The 20,970-nt window shown below is 45.0% G+C and overlaps 1 protein-coding gene across 4 annotated transcripts in view; it reads right to left on the bottom strand.

Annotated features, from left to right (window-relative positions):
- ARB2A (ARB2 cotranscriptional regulator A) overlaps window positions 1-20,970 on the bottom strand; it is a 1,817,924-nt gene that overhangs the window by 1,401,757 nt on the left and 395,197 nt on the right. For 3 of the 4 annotated variants that reach the window (XM_078675377.1, XM_078675378.1, XM_078675379.1), the window contains one exon: window positions 604-795. The exons of the other annotated variant lie outside the window; for it this stretch is intronic. In XM_078675377.1, the coding sequence (XP_078531503.1) occupies window positions 604-795 (192 nt within the window). The remainder of the gene's footprint in view (window positions 1-603; window positions 796-20,970) is intronic. 4 annotated transcript variants of the gene reach the window in all.

Here is a 20,970-nt window from a genome sequence, read left to right on the forward strand (position 1 = left end):
CCCTTCATGAATGTCACACTTCCGTCTACACAAAGTTCAGTGCGCAAACATTATACCTTTTACAAATGTATAGCACCCTATGAATATTTCACACTCCTGAAAAAGATTAATCCTATATAATCAATCTTAGATTTGCTTGAGAAAGGTGCAGTATACAGTTACTGACAATCTTTGAGCAACTGTTTTGTGACAAGAAATTAAGCACAACCAAACTCTAAAGCACAAGCACTACATGACTAAAGAGTAACCAGATTTAAGTTTTCCTTCTTGAAATAACGAATTACCAAAAATGAATTTGAGATATCAAATTAAAAGGAACTTTATTTTCCACAGTTGTTTCCTATATGAAATCGTGGTGATAAATACCAACTGAAAGCAGACACCCACAACTATTTCAAAATAACTATAAATGCTCAAAACTCTTCTCAGTTACTTTCACAAAAAACACTGACTAATATGATAAATAAATTCTAGTTTAAAAAAGACACTGATCTTAAAAGTTTAAAAAATGTAAATAGCGAAGGATAAAAACAATGGAGGATCAAGACAAATTAGTTTGTTTAACCCAACTGAATTCAAGAGTGAAGAAAATGTTCACCTTACCTCCAAGGCTCTCTTGATATAAGGTATCTGGGTGCCACTCTCGAGATCTTCATTTATGATTAATCGTCTTGCCCACTGACCTGCCCTTACAACACCACTACCATGAATTAAAACCATGAGTTTGTCTAGATTTGTCGTTGCATCTTCACTCATAAAAATAAAACTTTTTGGCTCATTCTCTGTAGCATCCACCTGTAATGGAAATGAGGCCAGATTATAAATTCATAAATAACAGAAGATCTAAGCATATACATATCAAAACAAGTATTCGCAGAAAACACATTTATTTCACCCACATTCGATCTGATGACCACTGGAATCTATTGTATCCATTGGAAAAAACAAGCATTTACAATGCAATGGTTTCGCCTTTTGAAAAGTTTGAGCTATTGGCATTGTAAATGACAAAATGTGTATTTATGTGTTGGTTTTGAAAACAGATAAATAAATGGCATTGTCATTTACAATGCCAATAGTTTAATCTCTGGCAAATGCCACTCATCAAGCTGAGACACTCAGCTGCAGTCACAACTGTGGTTTGGAAAAGACACGGACACGCTGGAAGTAAATATAGTGTTACTGGAAATCACAGCACGCATTAGTCAATTTCCTGGAAGAACCTCGATTCTATTAACTACCAGCAGGGTACATGCTATTTTTGACCGAGCTGACATTTTTGGCCGCATTCATAAGTGATGACATTTGTAGTGGTGGCCTCGGGCGAATTATTTGGCTTTGCAAGCGAAAAATGAAAACTGGCCCCAAACACCAAGTGTTCCTCACATGGTGATAATCACAAGGCGATAATGAGCTGAGTAAAAAAGCAACGGCAGAATGGATAGAAGAGAAAATCGGACCCCCTCGATGTCCCCACCCGGCCCGTCACTCCCCACGCCACATGACATGCCAGCGCCGCAGAATAAAGTCGGGCTTAGGCTGAGTGATTCATGTCAAGCACTGCATGACACGTGACTGACTGACTCCATTCCAGCCCATGTGTCCGGGGGTCCGAAGTGTCTGGAATCTCAACTTACACCCGGTTCCACTCTAGTGACGCGCTTCAGTTGTCCACATGTTCTATCAATGCGCTACCCATACAGTTTTGTAAATCACCGAAACATCACCTAGGTCAATTCAGAGCGCTAAGATGTGACAACCATATGTTCGTCTAAATTGGCTTTTTTTCAGATATCTCATGTGGAAGGTGTTCAGCTATGGTGACATGGCAAGATGCAAACATCAGAAACTAGCTAAACCCTGCCACCTCCGTGCAGAGCCCAGACTATTACGGATTCCACCACAGCCCATTCTGAACAGACTGTGGGCAGTCCTTTGCCTAACAAAATAATAAAGCGATCTATCTACATAACCTCAATCACAGACCACAGCCCAAGCAAACTCCCAGAAAGACACAGAGCAAGATGTTGAACGACGCCCACAGGCACAAGGTGTGCACAATAACCTGGATTACAAGCAGGGTGGGTTTGTACCTCCAGCTACTAAGCTCACACTAGTGCACTAACCACGCAGAGAGATTTCACAAAAACTTTCCTCACGTCTTCCCAAGTAATGATTTTGCCAGAACACCACAGTCGCCCCAGAAGCTGAAGGAAACGCACGGCTCACCACAGCAATGGGCACACGGACAGCGGGAGGGGGGACGGCACACGGACAGCGGGAGGGTGGACGGCACACGGACAGCGGGAGGGGGGACGGGCACACGGACAGCGGGACGGGCACACGGACAGCGGGAATGGGGGACGGGCACCCGGACAGCGGGAGGGGGGATGGAGGAAGGCAGGACAGCAGTAAGCACTCACCAGAGGTCGGGGCAAATGACAAAATAAAAGGCGGCCAAAAAAAAAAGTAAACGCCCACCGCCGCAATGACCTGCTAAAAGGGGCAGGATGAGAAAAAAAATCGCCGGAACGCCCACGAGTCGCCTCGGTGAATGACGGAAAGATCTCTCTTCCAATGGCTAGCCTCCATTTATGGATCTAGCCAATGGAAGAGAGAGGCGAACTAAGGCCACACTGTTTCTAACATAAGATTTCGCCTGCGCGAAACGCTGCTTGCGCAGCTTTCGACAGGCGAAACCTAAAAAGGAGCAATGAGAGGGGCAGGCATGGGAGGGCGAGGAGAGAACAAGGAGTGAGATGGAGGAGCAGGGATGCAGACGGGGTGGTGAACAAATAGCAGAAATACAGAGGGGAAAAGTATGAGACACTCAAGAGGATGGAATAGGCCAGCAAGGGTGTAAAAAGGCTGGGAAATAGTCCTTCATGGAATTCAATACAAGCATTGCAATGAAAGTATAAAGATACACTCTAACAGTCAAGAGCATCAGGAGAGAGAGCAAAAGTCACCTGGTCTGAGCCGAGAGCTGATTGCTAAAGTGTGAAGCCAAACAGCTAAAATAAAGTCAATGTTTGAAAGGAGCGGACATAAGGCCCACATTAATAATGGTGTGCAAAATGTTTGTCTGACAACTAAGCTGTCAACCCAGACCTGAAAATGGCTGTGTGCGTAAAGTACTGTCCTTATGCCAAGCCAGCCCAGGCAGCACACGTGGAGTTCTTATGCAATGGCTTTCTACAGTCAAGGAGATAACGTATTTTACTACATTTCTCTAAAAACCCATCGGATTTTTTTTTAAATTACAGGAGAGTCATGACTAAAAACTCGGAAGAAAGAATGTTAAGAAAATTCATAAATATTCCTTTACATTGCTTCAGTTAAAGGGATGTTATGGTTACAAATCCCAATAAAATTCATCAATTTTGGCAAGCATTGTATAATTTGCCTAACGCATTAACGCCTGACCTCACATGTGGTCATAGATATCACCACATATGGCATGGTTCCATCACTGATGAAAACCATTATCGTCGACATCACTAGAACCAATACAAGGCAGAGTAATTCAAAACTAACAATAGTAACCTATTACAAAATACAACATCTCTTGGAATGGCGATTTTAATTTTAGTAGGCTCTAGACTGAACATGAAAAAATAGAAATCAATATTGTTCTACCAAACTGACTAAGAATACAAAGATCACAGTTAAACCTACTGCTGGACTAGGTGAAATTGATGGAGTTCTAAGGGCCTATTTTGGAATTTCTGAAAGTGGCCTCGGTGCAGGGTGGGCCTAAGGGTGGATATTTAGACCGAATGTCCATACTCCAGGATTTCATTGATTACAATCTTTGCCTATGGTAAGGCTGCTTACAAGCATCGACAAGCCTTCATTCAGAGCCGTACACAAAGAGTAGGTATTAGCACATCTTCAAGGACATACTGTGCATATCTAGTTGGTACGCCAATTAGCTTTATGAACAAAACAGCTTTCTATAAAATGCCCTCCACAGTGTTACTTTCGAAAACACCCTATGTATCACACAATCATTTCGCATCTTTTCAAGATTATCCACTGGGCATAAACTTTAAAAAATGAAATAACTTTTTAAAACCCTTCTCTGGGTGGGAGAAATTGGGCAAAAACGATATACTGGCACGAGGGAGAGGAATTGGGCATTGATATACATTGTGCATAACATGCATCAGTTCCTATACCTTGGTGTTCAAGAAGGTGATAACCTTAGCACCTCTTTCACTACAGGCCACTGTTCTTTGGTTCCATTTAATAAGTTGTAAGATGGAAACTAGCTTTCAGCAATGCTGAGCAAATATATTTGGAGGCTGAAAAGCAGCCACTGTGGATATTTATAATCACGAATGACATCACTACAGTAAAACAAAGATGGAAAACTATAACGGGCCGTAAGTGGAAAACCACCATACTATACTTAAAAAAGAAATAAAACATACACTGCCATGTAATGGCAAGGATGACAAATGTTCCCCATACAAACAACATTATGAATTAGATTTTTTTATTTTTTTGTCCTCTACATAACAATATTTCTCCTCTGACAACGCTACTTTCAGTGAATTCACTCACTCTCGCTGCAATAGTGGTGCATGTTTCTTTTTTTTTTTACAAATCTTGATTGTGATACATGCAGAATGCCCCTGAATCCGACCGCTTTCTGATTCACCCGGTTTAGTCACCTACTCTGGAAGGAAAGCTGAGCTCGGGGGCACAGGAGTCTGATGTGCCAGCCGGAGGAAGAGGAAAGCCGCTGCCGAGCCCTTACCAGAAGGGCTGATTCCTTCATGCCCGGGTCCCGCAGACTGACATTCACAGGGGCACGCTGAATCTAGGAACCAGGACATTACAGAATGCGTGAGCTCGGGGGCACGGGAGTCTGATGTGCCAGCCGGAGGAAGAGGAAAGCCGAGCCCTTACCAGAAGGGCTGATTCTTTCATGCCCGGGTCGGATATGACTGACCTTCACAGGGGCACGCTGAATCTAGGGAACCAGGACATTACAGAATGCGTGAGCTCAGGGGCACGGGAGTCTGATGTGCCAGCCGGAGGAAGAGGAAAGCCGAGCCCTTACCAGAAGGGCTGATTCCTTCAGACCTGGGTCCGGCATGACTGACCTTCACAGGGGCACGCTGAATCTAGGGAACCAGGACATTACAGAATGCGTGAGCTCGGGGGCACGGGAGTCTGATGTGCCAGCCGGAGGAAGAGGAAAGCCGAGCCCTTACCCGAAGGGCTGATTCTTTCATGCCCGGGTCGGACATGACTGACCTTCACAGGGGCACGCTGAATCTAGGGAACCAGGACATTACAGAATGCGTGAGCTCGGGGGCAAACGCACAGCTCACCACAGCAACGGGCACACGGACAGCGGGAGGGGGGACGGCACACGGACAGCGGGAGGGGGGACGGCACACGGACAGCGGGAGGGGGCGGCACACGGACAGCGGGAGGGGGGACGGGCACACGGACAGCGGGAGGGGGGACGGGCACACGGACAGCGGGAGGGGGGATGGGCACACGGACAGCGGGAGGGGGGACGGGCACACGGACAGCGGGAGGGGGGACGGGCACACGGACAGCGGGAGGGGGGATGGGCACACGGACAGCGGGAGGGGGGACGGGCACACGGACAGCGGGAGGGGGGACGGGCACACGGACAGCGGGAGGGGGGACGGAGGAAGGCAGGACAGCAGCAAGCACTCACCAGAGGTCGGGGCAAATGACAAAATAAAAGGCGGCCAAAAAAAAAAAAAAAGTAAACGCCCACCGCCGCAATGACGTGCTAAAAGGGGGAGGATGAGAAGAGAATTTTTTTTTTTTTTTTAAATCGCTGGAACGCCCACGAGTCGCCTCGGTGAATGACGGACAGATCTCTCTACCAATGGCTAGCCTCCATTTATGGAGCTAGCCAATGGAAGAGAGGCGGAACTAAGGCCACACTGTTTCTAACATAAGATTTCACCTGCGCGAAACGCTGCTTGCGCAGCTTTCGACAGGCGAAACCTAATAAAAACCAGTAATCACGGCGCCTGCGGCCTGCCAGGCCCTGCACTGCCTCACCTGCGCAGCTTTATGTTTTGAAATGATGCTGATTAGACCACCGGCCTACACCAGGGCCCAGGCCATGCCTCGCCCTCACCTGGTGGTTCTGCAGCAGTAGTCGTCATCTACTCCACCTCAACGTCGTCCAGGTCCCGATACTTTTTTTAAAAAATATTTTTTATTAAGATTTTGTGTTACAGCACAGCAAAAATCCAATTTCTATACATTATGAACCTTCATGAACATATTTCTCAAATTTTACCCTCACAACTTAAATTATTCCGACTCCTTTAAATGAGGATTAAACAGATAGAAAGGAAGGCATATAGAAATAGAAATATAGAGAAAAGAGAGACAAAAAACATTCCATCGATAATAACAACCTATTGTGTATTTTTAAAGCTCTCCTTCCACCTCTGAATGGGCTCCCAGATTCGTCTCCCAAGTAATCTGCCCTTTTTTCCTTTTCTTGCATAAATTCCCTTCTCTAAGTTAAAGACAGCAAGCAACCTAGCTAGCCACTGGTGCAGTGTTGGGTGGCTAATAGAGGTCCCTTTACAACTCCACTCGGATTTTATTTTATTTTTTTAACAAAAACAAATCTAGAGAATTATTTGCAACGCCAATAGATCAAACTTTCAGTAATGCAATACCTATTGCATTGTAAAGGCTTGTTGAGTGAAGTAGCTGAAACTGTCTTTCATGTGATTGGCTAAAGTAATCCCTAAAATGATTCCTTAAGTCTGCCTGCAAAGTTGAAAACACTTTTCCTCTGCAAATCTACCACTCTTAAAAATGTCATCATACAGTGTGTGGATGTGACGTAAAGTAAGAATATGTTTTTTTGGTTGTTTTTTTCCCCCAGAGTTTTATATAGCCCAAACTTGACCCGAATCAGGTATCAGAGCGCTTTACATAGTACCAGTTGCATTACATGAGGACACATACATTTTTGTTAGGCACGGAGAGATTGTTATTTGCCCAGAATCACAGGATATTCAGCGGTCATTGCCAAGACTCGAACCCAGTTCCCCAGATTCAAGTGGGACAGCCCAAGCCGTTAGGCCAACTCCTCTGTTGTGACTGTGTTAGTGGCAAATGTGCTTTGTAAAAGTTAAGTCTTCTTCAGCTGAACTCCACCAATCCCCCTTTTCCAGACACTAAAGTTAATTACAATTGAAGTAGTAGTCCGGTGCAAAAACGCCCCCTTAAATATTCAACGTAAATGTTATTTGCCCATAGCGTTTTGCAGACCTTATTGCATCATGGGTATAAATGGCACTGCTGTGGTTTTTAACTAGAGATTTTAGAGCTATGAAAATAAACAACAAATATGGATTGGATGCTCTACTCGAGACTGTGCACCATTAAAGGGTTTGTGGCAACAATTACTCCTGTGAGTTTAAGTCAGTGAATGAAGTTGATAACACCATACGTCAAGATACCCTTAACGGCGCCCAACATCGGTGAAAGCACTCACAAGGTTTCACCATCAGCGAACACCACAGTACAGAATTACCACAGAAAGTGTGGTCTGGGATATTCACACAACTGAGCCAAAAACGGCTTCATGACGATCATGACTGGGGACTGAATCAAACATACTGTAACCCCGGCAAGAAGAGCACCACAGAAATCGGACCTGAATCTTCAGTCAGCATCAGACACCTCTATTGCTTCATGATGGACACAAACCAGTTAGCACTGCTTTAGTGCTTACGGAGTGGGCGAGCCATAAGATATCTTCATAAGAATGTGCATTTTTTTTCAAAACTTCAGAAGAGCCCTTAGTCCCCATACGAAAGGAGTAGCTTGAAAGGAGTAAACACAAATAAAGTCGCACAGCAGCCCAATTATATATGGACTTACGTTTGGCAAGCAGGCTTTATCACAAATTCTTTGACAAATCATTTGCCGTCAAATGTGCTTTTATTCCAGTCGTTAACTTCGCAATTAGACACATCACTAGTTCAAACCATATCTCTACCTAAAAGATTATTGACGCATCACCCTAGGTAATGGCAGGATGGTTTGTGCTATTTAATAACCATATCGCCTTAGTCGAATAGTGGCACATGTACCATAATTCAACTATTTTTCTTAAAGAAAATAATAATGTTATAATTTCACAAACATAAATGTTATTGTGTCACAGACGATCAGAAATAGCGATGAATGTGCGCTGCACAGACACTCCATGTCTTCTCTCTCTCCCTTATAAGCGTTACTGATGAAGTTGTCCAGGAACACAATGTGCTCATGAAGATTATGTTAATGTTCTTCAAAACTAAAGTACGGGCTTGGTTTGGGCTCTTGAAAATTAATCGGACACAACCTGGATAAAACTGGCTGCTATGCCCAGAGCATCACAGTTGCCCGGGTACGATCATTTTAAGCACACCTCGGAAACTGGCTGGGATGGGACTGAAAACTGATGATGGGAAAACTTTGAGGATGGGACTGAGCTTTTTTTCCATACACAGTTGAGTTGCTCGACTGAACTATCACTGCCAAGGCCTGACTGTCTGACTAATTGGCTATTATATCTACATCCAGGCATCCATCTTCACCAAGAGGCCTTAGACTTATAGCACCAATGACTATGAGTGAGGGAACCAGGGACCATGTGCCTCAGGGAAAGAGAACCCCAGAAAGTATCAGTGACGGCATGGGGCTATGGCGGCACCAGGACAGAGGAACACTCACAACAGAGCAACAATGGGCGGCGGAAAAACAGACACTGCAGCCACGAACACCACAAGTAGTAGAAAAGAAAAAGTGTAGGGTTGGGACCACTGTGCTCCAACTACAAGACGAGGGAACACAAGAATCTTGGGTAGTATGTTATCCCTACAGTAGGGTTACCAGGCGCCCTGGATTTGCCAGGACAGTCCCTGTTTTTCACCAGCTGTTCTGGCTAATTTCAGGAAATGCAACTCGTGTCCCGTTTTCTTTTTTAGCTTTTATTTTTTTATTTTTACAGACGTCGATTGAAAGCTGAGTGTGGTGTGTTTAAAAAAAGAAATTTGATTAACAGGTATAATACTGGCTTTAAATATTGCTCTTTATTTATTTTCTCAGTTCCTCTTCTGTAGTTCTTTGCTGATGAGCGCTGTCATTCTGTGCACTCGTTTGATGTAAAATTGTAGTCCTTCTCCTACTTTTGCTAAATGCCCTGGCTTTTGGTTTTAAAAATCTGGTAACCCTACACGAACATTGGGCAACATCAACACATTACAGATTAGAATCCGAAGATTCATAAAAACTGCTGTAAAAAAGTAATAACCGAGGTCATCTGGAAAAGGTTACAGTCATTGCCCATACACAACAATGCTGACACAGAAGACACGCTAAGCCAACAGCCTCAAGATCCTAACTGCAATTGTAAACCAGTATGAGATACAGTCTACACACCTGACAAGGACACAGGTTAGGTTGGAATGTTTTACTCTCGCCCATTACAAAAGACCTCTGTGAAGCACCGACCTCACCAAGAAATGACAGCTGCGTTGCCACGAAGAAAAAAAATTGTCCTAACAGTGATGTAAAAAACACAGCAAGCCCCCGCCTCAGTTTCTGGGCATTGCTGACAGCTTCTAAGAAGCTTGTGTGGTGAAAACAGTAAACAGAAAGTCTAAAGGATCCTTCCAATGGCAGAGGGAGAGCTTAACTTGTCGGCGAGTGTGCGAATTTGTGGAAGCAAGGGATTGTGAAAGTGAAAGCAGAGCTAATAAAAATAAATGGCAACAATGAAGCGCAAGTGTGTTTCAGAGGAAAAGCTATACTTCACTGTAGCTGTCTTCCGAAACAAAACACTATGCCGTAAACGTTGCACGTCCTCGCATTTAGCAGGCAGGACAGTATTTTAGTATTGTGTGCAGCATTTAACTTTGAATTAAAAAAGTAAGGCTAAATTACGCCCCGCTTACCTCCTCACATATTAAGGGCCAGACGATGCCTCTGCTCCTCGTGTTGCAACCGGAAAAAAGACGGAGTGCTAGTCAGCTAATAAAACAAGGTGAAAACGGTGAGCCGTGTAGAAAGAAAGAAGCGCGGCCGGCATTATGATAGTGAAAGCAGAATGGCCAGCTGCAAACAAAAACAACAAGTCAGGTCCCGGGCCGTGCTGTGATTGGCTGACGTCACGGGGGTGTCCCGGGCCGGCAGCCAATCACAGCGCGGCCCGGGAAATGACGTCACTGGGGTGTCCCGGGCCTGCAGCCAATCACAGCGCGGCCCGGGACACACGGCAACAAGGGGCGGGGCTTAAAAAAAGACCCAGAAACGCCCCGAATCGCGTTTTCTCTGAAAAACGTGATTGACGGCCAATCTCTTCCAATGGCTAGCCTCCATTTATGGAGCTAGCCAATGGAAGAAGGGGCGGTTTCAAGTCGCCACTATAGAGCTAACACTAGATTTCTCCCTTGGGCGGAGCAACTGCTACGCAGTTGCAACGCCAGGGCGAAACCTAACAAGTTGCAAAATGTAAGCTGGGATGCAAAGACCATGGTGCGATAGGATTATAACGAGATGTCTGCCTGTTAACCTTCAAGTCAGTTCAAGTATTAACTGTATTCGATTTTGTCTTAAAATCATAAAAGTACATACAAAAACACTGTACAGCCATAAACAGAGAGTATGACTGTATAAAAGCAGAGATCCACAAAAAATGAATAGATTGCCACATCATTACAGACGTGCATTCTTATGAACATAAAAAATTAAAATTTGGAACAAGTGATCAATATGGATGTTATCCAAACTGCACATAGGTATGATCATCGCCAATGTAAAATACCAGCTAAAATGCGTGACACGAAAAAGCACCCCCTATGGGACTGTATAAGTTGTATAAACACAAGTGCTGGTTTCACCTGTCTGAAGTTGAGAGGTAAAAGTAGTGGGTGAATGTACCAATGACACAAACTGTTAAATCTGGGGTAAATCATTACAATATGTAAGGTATCAGGAATGGAAATGTTATCACAAGTACACGTCATAGCTCCAATTTTTTTGTCCAGCCTCCCTTGAAAGTTCGTTTGTCCAGCCTCCATTAGAAAACATCAATTGATGAAGCAGATTTAACCTGAAAAAGGTTTTAGCAACTTCTTTAGCCAAAGGGATAACCATAAAAGCAATAGGACGCATACGAATGAGATCAGAAATGTGCCCCGACCCCAATTCCTTGTGGACAATATCACTGGGAGTGCATTGAGGGACGTTAAAGAGACCTTTCAGAAAAATGTTCTCTGCAACCTGTCATGGGGCTATGGATACATAACACCAAATGTCGCACCTAAAGATCACTGCAGGAACACATTTGGCCTTATAGACTTTGAGTGTTGACTCAAGTGTGTGGCCTAAGTGTCTCGAAAATGACCCAATGCCGTTGACAGCCCATTTAAACATAATCACTTTTAGTGGTTCGCGAGAAAAGTGGGAATCTAACAAGATCCCCAAGTAAAAAAAAATGCTCAACCCTGCTGGTAAGATGACCCCTTACCACAGATTTATTTTAACTAGTATTTCTGAGGCCAAAGACCATAACATGGGACTTAGAAAAGTTAGTGGAGAGGTCGAGGCCATCCATAAAGGTGACACATACATCTAGGAGGCGCTGCAAGCCCTCAGCCGTGTATGCTATTAGAACAGCCGCATCCACATATAAAAGTGAGGGCAACGGACGAGTGGAACATCCAACCCATATTCGGTTAAGAATGACTCCAGAATGTTGATGTAAGAAATTAAAAGAAAGGGGCTCAAGATGCACCCTAGGTGCACCCCTCTCTTCAAACTACATGGCTTGGTACGGTCTCCATTAGCCCTATATCTCAGAGGCGGTGAGGCCCTCAAGTAAACTGTACAGGAAAGTAACTAGTGCTGGATCAGCCACCATGGACCCAAGCCCAACATCGAGCTTGGCTCGAATAACCCTGTTGAATGCCAAGCTGAGTTCCATAAAGGCGAAGTAGACAGTCCACCCACCCCCCTTCGCCCTGGTGTATTTAGAGCTCAACATATAAAGATTCAGGTTTTGTTCGACAGTCCCTCGTCCTACCCTGAATCCATATTGGATTTCAGAGAGGAGATTATTTTCTTTTGCCCATAAAGTGAGACAAACTAGGAGCAACCTATGGTTTTAACCTCGCTGTCCACCAGGGAAATAGGTCGATAGCAAGTGTGGTCCGTCCCTTTTTTTAAGATAGGCACTATTACAGAGTGATGCCAGCTATTTGGTAACGAGCTACGGGTGGCTGCATTAAAATGTTGAGTCACTTTAGGGGCCCACAAATCAACTGCAGATTTGAACAGATCCCCCTGGTTCCCCATCTGGTCCGGGGCCTTACCATCTGGGATTGACCTGATAGCTTTCCTAACTTCTGACCATCAGAACCTAAGCCTCCCCCTCCCCCGCCACACGGCCCTCGTAATGCATGCCATCATCTTTCTCAAAATCATGGATAGCCACAAAAGGACCCAGCCAAAGTAGCCTGAAAAAAAGAAAACTATCACCTGGATATTTAGTAGGTCTTCATTCTCCTTGCTAAATGGCAGGAGAGAAAAACTCCACCCCACCTGGCCACAGCGCAGGTAAATGGAGCCCGCACTTCCGGTCGGTACTCCAGACGTCCTTCTGGGCTGTGAAGGAGAATGAAGACCTACTAAATACCCAGGTGACAGTTTTCTTTTTTTCACCTATTTATTGAGCAGTCGCGATCATGGTCCTGAAGAAAGCAGCAGGATACCTTAGAGGCTCCACTTTAGTCTGAAGAAACATGTTGACCGTACACAATAATTAGTGGTTATTTGTTGAAGCCACTACTGTTGCACGCATTTTATTGATTTGGGAGTACTAAGGTGTATAATAAAGTTTCTTATCCTTTCTACTACCCAATTTTATCTGTTCATAGCACAGTTCACTTTTTAGTTTTCACACTTTATTTGCACTGCTCTACAGTTGTCTGTCCATACCTAGGTACATTATAGGATTCACTGGGCCTCACTGGTTAGACGAGTTGTTATTTCTGACTGTCTACAGTGGGTATAAAATCTTACCTTCCCGGTGTGAAGGAACCCAGATGATGAACAGGGCGGCAAGAATCGACAACTGATGGGTATTTTTCCACACAGGAAAGGTGCCCCTATGTAGATAGAGTAACTACACCTAGCTCTTGAATGGGTTTAGTATCACTACTCTTTTGGTTTTCTTTCCATAGCTTTCAGATACATAAGTTTAGTCAGTTTGTTAGTGACCCACTGCTACCTTTTGTTGTTGTAATTATTGGTTAGGGGCTGTAGCGGTGACAGGTCCTTAAACATCCCCTTGGGCCCTCATCTCCCTTTTGTGTTTACGTCTCTAGGTAATACATGTGATGGATGCCGATAACATGGTGACAGAAAGCTGTGAGCGTGTGTACTATAATGGAGTTGGCTGACCCTCGCTGTGTTCCCCGGTATGAAAGCCCCCGGGACTTTACCTCCTCTCACTCCTTTGTGCCACCCTGAGTTCTACAAGATTCATATCCTTGGATCCTTTATAATTAGGATGCTCTTCTCCTAGAACTACTGTAACCGTGATGCATAATGTTCTCTTTTTATGTGCTTAAAAAAGTTATTAAAGAGACATAAAAAAAGTCACACTGACAAGAGGATAACAGGTAAAAATTAAAACCAGCCAGGACTACCTCTGCCCACTTTAGCCTTCTCTCCTGATCCTTTAAGTTAAGCGTTTCCTTATATAGGCTGTCGACCTTGGCTGGGGTCTGAGGCCACCAGAAAATGGCGAGAATAGGATTATGATCACTCCGAGTGTGCCAAACTACGTTGAAATTAATTAAAGAGTATAGCCTTGGCAAACCGATAGAAATACATAGTCAATTATCGAACCAGAACTTGACCCTCTGAATGTTGGAATTCGTGCCACAGGGTTAGCATCCCCTTAATTACACACGTTCACTAGAGCGGGATCTAAAATCAAGTTGTTGGGGGAGTGTTTAAGACGTATTTGATCTATGTAAAAAATATCATTATTATTGTCTCCATACAAACTACAATCTGTGCAGGGGTACAAGTCGAAATCTCCCAACACCATCAACACCGTATATCTGGGAGAGCTAGCAATGAAACCTAGAAAATGTTTAAGATCACAGACCACGTCCTTCTCCCCCCACCAAGACCCTGTACAGGTTTGGAAAAGTAATAAAAGTGCACAAAATGTGAGGTGAGTGTGTTGTGACCCCTTCCATTTTAAAGCTAAGGCTCCGTTTTATAACAGTACCGAACCCCCCTTTAGCTGTGCCATGAAAGGAGGGTGTGGCGTTGGAAAAAGACGTGGCAGAAGCATCTAGGAACTGATTCCCCACAACGTCCCCGGTCTCTTGTAGGGAAATATTGTCTGAAGAGCTTAGTAATTTAGTACGATCTTTGTCGTCTAATTTGCCTTGGGTCTCTGCGATAATCCAGCTAATCACCATAAGGGTGTTTGAGATGTCTTGGCGGAGATACATAGGTAGATTCTCCAGCCCAGGAACGAGTCAATCCTCGGTGTCTAACTCATTTTGGGGCTCACAGCGATTACTCAAAGGTAGAGTGGGTAACTTTTCCTTGCGACAAGGACAGCTAACACCAAACCCTAGGGTGGAATTCGGTATAATTGCTCCAGCCCCAGTATAGAACATGCAAGGGAGTAAAGAAATGTCAAAGTTAAATATCGTATTGGATGGATATTGAAGCAAAGATCTTGCCGGTGAAACCAACAATGCCCAAGCGCAGAGCCAAGGGGGATTGCTCCGCCCTGACTCGTTCAGGCGCTGACGCTCGCAGGATGGCCCACCCTTGGCCAGGGCTTCACGAAGGTGTTTCCTGTGACGCGGGTGCGTAGGCAGCGCTTTGAGGCACAAAGGTGCTCCTTCGTGGTTGCTCGTGCCTCCTGGCGCTGCAGAATTATGGAGCTTGGACAGGGATTTAAGTGGGCCGGGTCTCACCGGGACTGAGCACCTGCAGTTTTTTAAAGGAGGCCTCAAAACGGGTCTCTATCTGGCTCTGTTTTGTGCCCTCGCACAGGCAGTCCGATTTTCCGCACTGCAGTGACAGCGGCATATCGATGTGCACATGGTCACACTGCTAACTTCTTACTAGTGGAGAAGTTACGGCATGACCTCATGCCAGGTGAGCGTTGTAGGGGACGGGAAATCCTTTAAAGAGAGTCTTTTTCTTTTTGGATTTCCCTTTTCTTTTTGAAACTCAGGAGCAGCAACATTGTTGTGGTGTCACCAGGGCTTTTTAAGTGAAAGCCTTTTTAGGTCTCGCCTGACCCAGTGCATGCTCTGATCTGGCAAGACATTTAGTGAGGGCTCAAAAAATGCTACCATGGCCAGCCTGGCCAGCCTAGAACTACAGTGCATGTGCACGGGCGTGCGCTTAGGAGCCGAGGCACCCAATGGCAAACCTCGTCATACTCATTAAGCGCCAAAGATCACTTTCACCTGCAATCACTTTAGCAGCGCCCTTTTGATGTTCTCCTTCAAAGAACAAACATCAAACATGTGTCACTTTCGCCCGCGATCACTTTAGCAGCGCCCCTTTGATGTTCTCATTCAAAGAACAGCAAACATCAAAGAACATGTTGTTGTGTTAATGCTTTGCTGCACCCGTTTGACTTACAATGTGCTTCCTCTTTCCACAAACTTGATGTTTGTGTTCCTTTATTTTGAGATGCTTTTAGTATTACTGTCACACACACAACCACACACACAACCACACACACCCAACCACACGCACACAACCACACACTAACACACAACCACACACACAACCACACAACCACACACACAACCATACGCACAACCACACACAACCACACACAACCACACACACAAGCACACACAACCACACCCAACCACACACATACACACAACCACACACACACCCACCACAACCACACACACGCCCACAACCACACACACAACCACACACACACAATTACACACCCAACCACACATCCACACACACACCCACAAGCACAGCCACAACCGCACCCACAACCACACAACCACACGCACACAACCACACACTCACACACAACCCCACGCACACAACCACACACACACAACCACACACACATCCACACACATACACAACAACCACACAACCCCACACACACAACCACACACACAACCACACGCACAACCACACACACAACCATACGCACAACCACAAACCCAACCACACACACAAGCACACACAACCACACACACAACCACACACACACCCACAGCCACACACAACAACCAACACAACCACACACACACCCACAACCACACACACACAATTACACACAACCACACACAAAACCACACACACAACCACACACAACCAGACCCAACCACACATCTACAACCGCACCCACAACCGCACACACACAACCACACACACAACCACACATACAACCACACACATACAACCACACATACAACCGCACACACAAACACACATACACAACCAGTCACAACCACACACACACAACCACACCCACACAATCAAACACACAACCACACACACACACAACCACACACACACACCACAACCACACACACAAACACACAACTACACACACAACCACAACCACACACACAACCACACACACAACCACAACCACACACAACCACAACCACACCCAACCACACACACAATCAAACACCCAACCACACACACAACCACAACCACACACAACCAAACACACAAACACACACACAAGCACAAACACACCACACACAACCACAACCACACACGACCACACAAACACAATCACATACACACCCACACAACCACACACTAAACCGCATAACCGCACAACCATACAAACAACCACAGAACCACAACTACACACACAACCACAAACACACCACACACACAACCACAAACACAACCACACACACAACCACACACACAACCACATACACACCCACACATAACCACAACCACACACACAACCACAACCACACACAACCACAACCACACACATAAACACACCCAACCACACCCAACCACACACACACAAGCACACACAACCACACATACAACCAGACACACACACCCCACACCCAACCACACAACCACAACCACACACACACACAACCACACACAATCAAACACACAACCACACACACAACCACACACACAACCACACACACAACCACAACCACACACACACAACCACACACAAACACAGACACAAACACACACATACAACCACATACAAAACCACACACACACAACCAGACACACACAACCACACCCACACAATCAAACACACAACCACACCTACACACAACCACACACACAACCACACACACACACACCACAACCACACACACAACCACAAACACCCCACATACACAACCAACCACACACACAACCACACATACAAACACCCAAACATACAACCACAAACACACCACACACACAACCACAACCACAAACACAACCATACACAACCACGCACACACAACCACATACACACAACTACATACACACCCACACACACAACCACAGAACCACAACTACACACACAACCACAACCACACACAGAACCACACACATAAACACAACCAACCACACACACAAACCACTCGCACACAAGCACACACACAACCACACACACATAAACATACCCAAACACAGACACAACCACACACACACAAACACACACCACACCCAGCCACACACACACACAACACACACACAAAACCACAGACACATCACCACAACCACACACAGCCCCACACACAATAAACACACACAACAACACACACACAACAACACACACACACAACCACACGCACCAAACACAACCACACACACACACAAACACAACCACACACACAACCAAACACACAACCACACACACAACCACACAAACACACACAACCACACGTCAGTGCACACTTTCACCAGGCACAGACACCATCAGTCGTCAGTGCACGCTTTCACCGGGCACAAGCACCACCAGCCGTTGGTGCACGCTTCCACCAGGCACACACCACCAGACGTCAGTGCACACTTTCACCAGGCACACACACCACCAGCCGTCAGTGCAGGCTGTCACCAGGAACACACAACCAGTCGTCAGTGCACGCTTTCACCAGGCACACACACCACCAGCCGTCAGTGCAAGCTTCCACCAGGCACCCACACCACCAGCCAGCAGTGCACACTTCCACCAGGCACACACACCACCAGTGCACACATCAATTGTTAACGCATCCACAATTAACTTTTGTAGCAATAGCAGTATGGCACACTTTACTTTTAAACATATTCATCTAAAGCGCAGCATGCCACCATTGCTACAAAAATAAATACACATTTTTTGGCCTACAATTTAAAGACTTTTATTGCAATTGGTGTTGCAATATTTAGCAATGCCAATAGCTCAAACGTAATTAATGCAAGACCTATTGCATTGCAAATGCTTGTTCAATATTATGGACTAGATGTTGCTGTTTATTTTTATTGATTTTTTAAATCTGTTTATTAGGTTTTATGTTCCAATACATTGGTACAATAAACAGGAGAGTATAAACAACATCTATTAATTTCTGTTACAGAGCACAGTCATGCACATTCTTCAAATCTTATGCAATAGGATATTTCCCAGATAATCATTTAGCATTCAAACAGGAAAATAATTTATGCATCATTACCAACAGTTCACTACTATCAACATGTTGGCACCTTCAGTTACCTCTTAATTTCATGTCTGTCATCCTTAAAAGCTGTTCTGCTCTAAATGGTATTTTCCCCCGAGCCCGCGTCCTCCCCTCCCCTCCTCCACCATTTCAAATGTTAGGATTTCCCCTGAATGTCCTACCCGAGTGTATCTGGGTTGGCTTGATGTGCAGCAAGATAGGTCTGCAACGGGTCCCACGTGTCTTACGGCCGGGATGTAATCAGCATTAATTCCGCAAATGCTAGTAGTTGATCTTGACAATATATAAGTTCATGCAGCCATTACTTAAACTTAGGAGCCATCCCTCTTCCCCACCTGCAAGCTATTCTACGCTTGGCCAGCAGCAGTGCCAGCGACACATATTTCCTAAGTGAAACTTCTACTTCCGCCATATTGTAGTGTTTTATCTAGGAACCTGAATCGATATTCCTATTTTATGCCCTTGTCCGGTTATAATCAATAATGTCCATACAACGGCATAAAAATCATATCCATAATTCAGTCGTAGCACATGCTGTCACATTAAGCAAGGCTACTTCTCCGGCCCCCTAGTAAGCACACCGAGTTCTCTAAACAAAACCAAGCCTCCAGCAACCTGGGAAATCCCCCTTGCTTTTGTTTTGATTTCGTCCTAGAACTCCTGTAAAGCACTGTAAGAACGGCCAGTTCTTAGTGACATCTTTATTGACGTCTTATGTCCAACCTTACATCAAACCCAGGCACCTTTCAGGTATAAATATACCAACGTTGCCTTAAGCAAACACACGGTGGTGATTCTGGAGCAGAGCAGCTATCTACTTGCCCGAGAGCCTAGTTGATGCGAGAGCCCACGGACGCTGCCCCTCCTCTTTGACGCACTGAGAGAGACGCGGTCTTTTCTCCTGCCGAGAAATCCAGCTCCGGTGTTTCCAGATACCTTCGCGGGTTACTGGGATATCGAGTCCTGAGAAAGAGATACAAGACCTCCTGCTTTCTATTACCCAGGTACGGAACTGACTAAACCCTTACAGAGAATTCTTGAGTCAGATTCTTGGCAAAACAAACTTAACTTAAACTGCTACTTACTTACTCCTTCCCACGTATTAAGCTTAGGTCAGGTACACCGGGGTAGGCGTATTTAGAAGCACCAGTTGAGTACGATTAGTCAATGTATATATGTATGTATATATTTTATCTATTTTAAAGTATCATATGGCTAAGAAACCATATCAATGCTTTTACAGTATTATTTTATAATCCTCCTTTTACTGTACGCACTTTACTTTACCATGAGTATTACAATCGTGGCAATTCATTTCTCTTGTATGAGGAAGAAGACTGCTCAATAAATAACACCTTTTATTGAAAACGCCCGTCTCTCTTTTCTCTGCATTCTGGTGAAACTAAGTAAGCACATTTGACTGAGTGAAATAGCTGTCTATTGTTTTCACACGACTCTAGAGATACACTCTTATTCAGGGAGAGCAAAGTTGTCATGTTTTATGGTTGTCAGAAGCTAATCCCTTCTTGTCTATCCAGGGAGGTTAAACTCCTCCTCGTTTATTCGAGAAAGTTTCTAGTGACCTCTGAGCTAGCTGGCAAACCTTAAGTCTAATATAGTCAGTAGAGACCTAGATAACCTCAGTCCTACATCTACACTGCTGAATATATTATTCCAATGCGCAGAGCCTATTGGGAATATAGGAACTACACTACAATATAGCCTAGCACTGATACCAGTCTGCGCCTATCATACGCCTTAGAGCCTCCAGTATCTCTGAATGAGCTCACAAACCCACGCATGAAGCAAAAACCCTGCTCATTCCCTGCGGCATCTATCACAGCGGTCGTTCTCTCGGAGCTGGAATCTATGGAGTGTGGTCAGAGTATAGAATGTGCGATGTAAATATTTAAAGTGTATAATGCGCAACCTGCTACTTGCCAACACTTTCCCAGTCTGTTGACAGCAGTATGTCCATTGGTCATCGCTAAGGGGGGACCCCAGGTCCTCATCCCCACTGGCTCTAGAGCTCCGGCCCTGATCAGGTCTGTTTGTCTGGGTGGAACGGTATAGCATGGATACCACATGCAGGGGTGCCGAGCTTTGTAGTAGTTTGTGTAGCAGGCCAATATCACAGGCTCAGCAGGGAAGTCAGGGGTGGCAGATTTTACATCCTGGCATAGGTGGACGTATAGGATCAGTTCCATGGGGGTTGGCT

This window comes from Lissotriton helveticus, chromosome 2_1 (genome assembly GCF_964261635.1).
Source record: "Lissotriton helveticus chromosome 2_1, aLisHel1.1, whole genome shotgun sequence".
In the NCBI taxonomy this organism is placed as follows: Eukaryota; Metazoa; Chordata; class Amphibia; order Caudata; family Salamandridae; genus Lissotriton; species Lissotriton helveticus.